The sequence below is a fragment of the Fopius arisanus genome, unplaced genomic scaffold (assembly GCF_000806365.1).
Source record: "Fopius arisanus strain USDA-PBARC FA_bdor unplaced genomic scaffold, ASM80636v1 scaffold00200, whole genome shotgun sequence".
Taxonomy (NCBI): Eukaryota; Metazoa; Arthropoda; class Insecta; order Hymenoptera; family Braconidae; genus Fopius; species Fopius arisanus.
Window position 1 is genome coordinate 7,168 of NW_011887939.1, and position 7,167 is coordinate 14,334.

The 7,167-nt window shown below is 33.0% G+C and overlaps 1 protein-coding gene and 1 long non-coding RNA gene across 4 annotated transcripts; both read left to right on the plus strand.

Moving 5' to 3' along the window:
- The first annotated feature begins 1,066 nt into the window (after window positions 1–1,066).
- On the plus strand, window positions 1,067–4,293 carry LOC105272529 (E3 ubiquitin-protein ligase listerin). 3 transcript variants are annotated; one of them, XM_011314698.1, is made up of 4 exons: window positions 1,067–1,228; window positions 1,329–1,497; window positions 1,943–2,500; window positions 2,666–4,293. In XM_011314698.1, exons 1-4 carry the CDS (start codon window positions 1,158–1,160, stop codon window positions 2,681–2,683), a joined length of 816 nt encoding a protein of 271 aa, XP_011313000.1. In that variant the 5' UTR covers window positions 1,067–1,157; the 3' UTR covers window positions 2,684–4,293. The 3 variants fall into 3 exon arrangements, with proteins under 3 accessions (XP_011313000.1, XP_011313001.1, XP_011312999.1); XM_011314699.1 differs by lacking the exon at window positions 2,666–4,293 and having other exon boundaries at window positions 1,943–2,060; window positions 2,136–2,585; XM_011314697.1 differs by lacking the exon at window positions 2,666–4,293 and having other exon boundaries at window positions 1,943–2,585.
- Window positions 4,294–4,573: 280 nt separating this feature from the next.
- On the plus strand, window positions 4,574–5,429 carry LOC105272530 (uncharacterized). Its single transcript, XR_892781.1, has 3 exons — window positions 4,574–4,771; window positions 5,084–5,186; window positions 5,255–5,429. It is a non-coding gene; the product is annotated as an uncharacterized lncRNA (long non-coding RNA).
- Window positions 5,430–7,167: the final 1,738 nt, after the last annotated feature.

The following is a 7,167-nucleotide window of genomic DNA, read 5'->3' on the forward strand; positions in this document are numbered from 1 at the left end:
TATAATATTATATATATATATATATATTTAAAAAAAAGAGTAACACTAATCTATTCCTACTATACGTACCTATGTACGTATAGTAGGAATAGATTAGTGACAAAAATCATTACCCTCTTTTTTTTAATGGAGGGATTTCGTGATCAGAGCCTGAATGGTCGAAACATTGGCCAGTGCTTGATCACAAACAATGAACTTGACTCGATCACAATCATAGACTTGATGTACAGCCGCATCTACCATACGCTGCACGACATTGCTTCTAACCGAGCCATTCGAAATAAAATCAGCTATCGGCTGCTTCCAAGATGATCGCAAATCTCGAATTATAAATACCAACGCGTGATTACCGATTTTATTCAACCGACCATCTTCTCCTCAGTCCTCGAAACCCGTAACGCAATCCCAACGCAAGTCATACGCTAGTAACTCACGAATTGACATCTCATCTAACATGAGTGTACAATCTTCTTCATCATCTTCCATTTTCTCTGCTTTCTCTCTCAATTTGGCAAAAACTACAGGGTTGAAGCCAGGAAAAATGTTCGTTTCATTTATCCATTTTCTCATCAAAGTATCGCACGGCAATGAAACTCCTCGTCTCTTTCTTAAAAAGCGGTATACTCGAGGACCTCTACAATGAATTTGTAACGCGAAATCTTGTTTTTCTTTATTCCACGATCGTTTTCGCGAATGACGAAGTTTCATTTTAACAATGGAAAGGCTTCCACCGCTTAAATGCTGCGCTGTACCGGAAATTACCTCTTGTACTGATAATTTCTTCGGTGTGGGTTTAGCCTTCTTCTATCGTGAAATTTTTCTACTCAAAACTTCAATCTTTACTTGTTATTTAACCATTTTTACCCGTTGTGCGTTCATTTGTACCCGTTGTTCATTGATTTTGCTAAACAGTGCATCTAATCCTAATATAAAAAGGAGAACCTAAAAAAAACATCGATATGTCGAAAATATCTCGATATATCGGAATATCTCGAAATTATCGAAGATGCGTAAGACTGAATCCGTCGTTCTGAAGGCGCTTCCGGCGTCGTGGCCGTGGCTGAAATCATTCTTTCCGGTCTGGACGTCGAGAAGAACGTTGCGACGCTTTTCCATTTTGGCAACAAACGATTAGTAAAGTGCATCACTGAACAATTATGACATCATCGAATATTAAATATACTTCGAGTAAAGCCATTGAACACTTCAATGTGGGGGCTACTCTCATGTAAGTATTTTTAGAGAATATTTATCCTGTACATTTGAATCATTCTAACCTAATTTCAGTAACACGTGCTATTCAAGAAATAAAATTTCAATTTTTTCAGGAGAATAACTGGATATGTAGACTGCATCGAGGGATTAAAAGAATTACCTAAATCGGCTTCAAAATGGATTTACAAATGCATCGTCAATAATAATGATGGTAAAAGGGTTCGCATTCTCTTTTGGGGGGATAGTGCGTTGAGATACAATAAGGAGATCGCAATGTATCAGGTACGGTAATTTCATTTACGTGATTTTTATGCAATGCTAATGCAATTTTACGTGGTTTTCTTAAATCAATCATAGTCGATTGGTCCACGTTATTTTTCGGCAGATGTTTTAAATTTAATGTAAAAATCGTCGCGTAGGGAAATTTGATGAACCTCGACACTTCTAAATTTTTTGAAAATAATAATTAAACTTATAAATTAAAAACAAAAATAGGAGAGAATGGGGAAACGGAATTACTTCATTTGTTAATATCCTGGGATTGGCAGAGTAAAATTGAATTACTTTTTTTTTATTTTAAAGTTCAAACACAAAGCTTCAACATGAAAAAAAATCAATTACAATAAATGGCAATTAGAAAAAAAAATTGTTCATTTTTTATGTTCTTATTCAATTGACATCAATTCAAACGATATTTCGATGAAAATGATGTCCTTTATTTCTACAGATTATTAAGATTAGTGGTGGTACGATCAAATTGGCTAATCCAACGTATCGCAGATCCGGGGACACCGTCAGTGATAAAGAATTTCAATTTGGATGTGCAAGTACTCTAGAAGTTTTGGGTATGTTCAACATTTCTAAAAACGCTGACGGGGCAATAAAGAAGACAATAACGTATCGGCCCATCGAAATGATAGATGTGTGTACTGCTCGCGAGCCAGTTATGATCACTGGGTGGCTCAAGGAACCCTTCAGAAGTATCTCAACAACCAGTGGTACGAGTTATGGAAGCGGAATGATTTGCACAGACACTCATCGAATGACGGTTCAGGTGGCCACGTTTATTCCCAATGAGGAATTGCGTGAAGGGATGAAACTCACCGTTAAAGGGACAATCGATCGTCGACTTGACGCATTTGTTCTCAATGCAAATAGCATGGATCAAATTGCAGTTGTCCCTGGAGCCCCTATGATGAGCGAAGACGATATGGAGGATGCTGTAGAATCACCCCCCCTCAACCCGAAGAGAGAAGCCGATTTCTCAGAGTCATCGGATGGAAAGGTATTCGGAATTGCCAATTATAATAATATTTTAAAGGCTTTGACTTCTATTTTTCTTTTCTCAACTACTGCTTAATAAACAAAAAATTAACATGAAATTTATTGTATTGAAACATGAATTTACTTTTATTATCGAAAAGAAATTATTTTTTTTTCTTCTTTTCAGAAACAGAAAATTGACTAATCTCAGTTGCTCGACCTCTTGAGTATTATTATGATTATTTTTGACATTTTAAGAAAAATAATTACATCTAAAAACTCATTAGATAATATTTCGCAGTTTATGTCTCAAATTTGTTACCTTTTCTTCATGTTAACTGTGAAATTTGGGTCATAGTGAAGGCTCTGATTATTTTTTTAAGATTAAGATTTATAACAGTGTTTTTCATATTTCATATAATTCATGAAACCAATTATTTTATTTCGTTTTCATATAAAGATGATTTTATAAAAAGAAACATTGAAAGAGTGGCATGTGTTTTGAAAAAAAATATCCAAATGTAAAACGTCACGAACATTTGCAGTTTTATATCCTTTTCTTTTATTTTGTCAATCCTCGGAATCGAGAAAAATCATGACAATTTTCTTTTTTCTTTATGGGGCAGTGTGAGGCAAGGTAGAATGACCCAATTGTCAATTGTAATCTTTTCTATTTTTAAAAATCGAAAAGAATTAGGACAATTTCTTAATTTTTCGCACAACACCCATATCAAAACTGCAAATTTTTGTTACGAAAAAAGAATCTTTAAAATATATGAAGATTTTATGGATTTTTCTAATCTGTAATGTTAAATATGTAGCATGTGGAGAACGAAACGAAATATTCAATGCTGTAATGTCACGAAAGTTAGGAATTTTGTCTTTGTGTTTTCTTTTTTATTTTTCTTTCGTTCCGGAAAATCCAGGAAAAATTGGAACAATTTTTTTTCTTTTTTTTACATCAATAAGATGTAAACTGCTAACTTTCGTAATAAATAAAATCTTGCATGTAGTATTTAAGTTTTGCCGAATATTGTAAAAGTGAATTGAAACAGAGCATTTCGAATTGTCAGAATTCGTATCTTTCCTATCTTTTTGTCATCACTTAAAACACAATATTCAACTGCAAAATGTAACGCAAATTTGCGATTTTCCCAGTTTTTTTTATTTTATTGATTTTTTTTCAGTTTCCACAAAAATGAGAATAATTAAACCAACTTTCTTTTCTTTTTTAACAACATTGATGTAAGAATCGCAAATTTCTGTGACGAAAAATTAATTTATTTGAGTTTGATATTGAAGTCTAAGAGGTGACCAATCCTATTTTATCAAAAAACACTGGATGGAAAAATCAGAAATTGTTTATGGCCATTGCGACAGTTACTTACAAAGGCATGACATTTTTCTCTTTTCAATCTGATTAATCTAAAAATTATAGAAACCGAATCTAATAAAAAAAATGACGTCATGCCTTTCTAACGCTTTGCTGCAATGATTACAAAAATTTTCAGATTTTTCCAACCAGTGATTTTTTTTAGAAAACAAATTAAAATCTCTGCGATCTTGATGGGGTCTATTGCCTCTTAAAGAAAACCTATCCATCTATATATCCATGTACGAACGTCAGTATTCGTTGATAACATTATTGACTGATTATTATTAGCAAAATATGGAAAAGATATTTATATTTGAATAAGACAAATGACTGATTCGTGTAATTTCAGTATATATCTATCAACAAATGATTGATTATGATAAAAAATATCTAATGAAATTATTATAAGGATTCATTGTGATGTAGACATAATGTAAAAAAGTAAATTGTGCCTTTAAAGAGTAAAAATGATTCTTTCTGATAAATATTAATGACGAATAATTTTTTTTTACTGGTGTTGTCTGAGAAGTCAGCGTTTTTCCTATAATTTTATGTATTTCCCGAATTTCGTTCCTGATATTCTTTTCATTTATTTATTGGTTTTTTCATTCATGATCTTTAATTAATTATAAAGGTCATAAATAAAAAAAATTATTTCTCTCTTCAATAATTACGGAGCTCCTCTACAGAGGGCCAGCGGTAGCGAAATGCAGATTGAGTGCCAATAAAAAAAAGACAGTTTCTGCATCTTAATCAAAGATATTGACGGTGGTCTTCGACCTACACAATCTTTCAATCACAAGAAATATAATCTTCTTCATAGACAATTATTATTGCTGAGTAATAAATCACCTAAATGAACTGTGTGCAATGAAATAAACGTTGTGCTATTGGGAGATATATTACGTGACTCAAAATGTAAGTATCAACAGTGCTAAATGAGGTTAGAAAATGATCGATTTATTTTTATTACGTATTCATTTTTTTACACAATTTAGGTGTAAAAATATGATGACTAAAAATTGTTAAATCTATAGAACAATCCGGAAGATACTGTTATCGGCTGATAAGCCACGTTAAACCGTTTGAATTTTTTGAATAAATATTGCGCATTTGGTCATTTTTATTTTGTCATGTTTTGTGACACATTATTAATCCTCTTAACTGAAATATCGAAATCATTATATTTTCAATTCTTAAATAAATAAAGACTATTTGAAAATTTTTCAGAAATAATAGCGTCAGCTGTTGATTAATTCTTTGTCGGTACCAGAGCTTTCCTCAAAAACGTTGAGATTGAATACTTGATAAAACAACAGATCGAACTGATATTGTAAGTATACTCAACAAATTCAATGTTCATCAAATAGAACGTATCGTGAGTGATTTTTTGTTTTTCAGGTAGCCCTATCGCTTTTTGGCCGAGTACATCATCTTCGGGCAGTCAATCCAACCTGTACAGAGGCCACTCTGCCCGGACTACTCACAACAATCCAGATCAAATACCTATAACAAAACCAGTGCCAAAAAACGAAACGAAACTGACCAAAAACCATTTATTACCTGAAATATTATACCGAAAACCTCACGACATATTACCCAGTGCAATCATCGAGAAATAGAATACAATCATCGTAAAAGGCGCATTTAAATCTAAATTTAAATCTAAATTAATGTATTATCGTGAAAAATAATTTTTTATTTTCCTTATAGAATTGATCTCTTATAAACAAATAGATCAGTTTTGTATGTAAGATTGAGAATTTTTATCTTCAAACATTTAGGATTAATTTTCAAAATAATTAAACCACATTATCAGCTAATATCACATGTAAATATAGGTTCCGTCTTAATAAAACTATATTTGAAACAAAGTATTATCATTGGTAAATTATTTAAATCAAGAAAGAAAGAATATACTTTGCAGCATCTTAATTAGTTGTTGACTCTATCAAAAAAATTTCCATTTTTCACTGACTCATTTATTTCTTTGATTTTTTATTCGATCTGCCGAAATTTGAAAAATGCCTAGAAGAAAAATGCAGCGCACAGATGAAGAAGAAGAAGAATTGAAAAAATCACGACGCGAAAAAAATGCTGCTTACCAACGTGATTATCGCGCGAAACGTCGCCAACAAAAGCTTTCAAATCGTGGTTCCTACAATCAATTAGCGAACAATCAATGTTCTGGCGATATACGTCGTAATGCAATCGAACATGATGAATCCCATGAGACCAATCTGAATAACAGGACGATCTTAGAGTTAGAATTTCCAGATCACATGGTAACAAACAATATTGACCAAAATGTAATTGAACATGATCTATCTCATGAAACACATAATAATAAGACAGTCTTAGAGTTAGGAATTCCAAACAACTCGCCAAATAACATTGATGCCAATCATCCGACCATACATGAGATATATGATAACAACCATGCCCATTCTTCAGAAAGAAATCGATCAAGTAGCGTCCGTGATACTTCCATAGAAGAAATCGAAGAGCATTATATTGGCTCAATGAATGTTTTATGTTGTCATTGTGGTGCTAGACATTTTTCCGCTGAAAAAGTGCGCAAAGATTCATTTAACGATTGTTGTAGTCATGGTGAAGTAGCTCTTGAACCATTACCTACTCCACCTACCATTCTGCAAGATCTTTTCAATGGAACCCAAAATTTCAATATGAACAATCGAGACATTTTCATGATCGTATTCGTTGTTACAATAATTCATTTGCATTTGCATCATTTAACGCAAACTTGGTAGATTTTTCTGATCGACGTCCTGGCCCAGTTTGTTTCAAACTGCATGGTCAAGTCTATTATCAATTCAATAAAAGTTTTTATCCTGACTCAAATGAAACTCCATCCTATGGGCAGCTGTTTATTATTGATCCAAATGAAGCTACCGACATACGATGTAACTTAATGTCTACTTTGAATCGTGAAATAGTTGATGCGATAGATCATTCTCTTCGTCAATGCAACGTATTTGCTCAATCTTATCGAATGATGCATGAAGAACTTCTATCCATGAGAAATCTAAGTACAGACAAGGAACCCGAAATGCAATTAATATTTTCCCTCAAACCGGGAATGGACCAGAGACGATATAATGTACAGAAAATCAATGAGGTAGCTGCCATTTTTACTACATCGGCTGACGGCAATATCCCCGAATCCTATGTTTCAGTTCGTAATAAAAGGACGAAAGATCTACAATTCATTAGTGCCATGGATTCTAATGTTGAACCGTGGATCTACCCTCTATTTTACCCGCATGGTACCAGAGGTTGGCATGCCCATATGA

What these genes read in the sequence shown, in the direction of transcription:
- LOC105272529 (XM_011314697.1), top strand. Translation starts at nt 1,158, where the DNA reads ATGACATCATCGAATATTAAATATACTTCGAGTAAAGCCATTGAACAC. An exon ending in AATGTGGGGGCTACTCTCAT is followed by an intron (nt 1,229 to 1,328) that starts GTAAGTATTTTT and finishes CAATTTTTTCAG; the next exon opens with GAGAATAACTGGATATGTAG. An exon ending in AGGAGATCGCAATGTATCAG is followed by an intron (nt 1,498 to 1,942) that starts GTACGGTAATTT and finishes TTATTTCTACAG; the next exon opens with ATTATTAAGATTAGTGGTGG.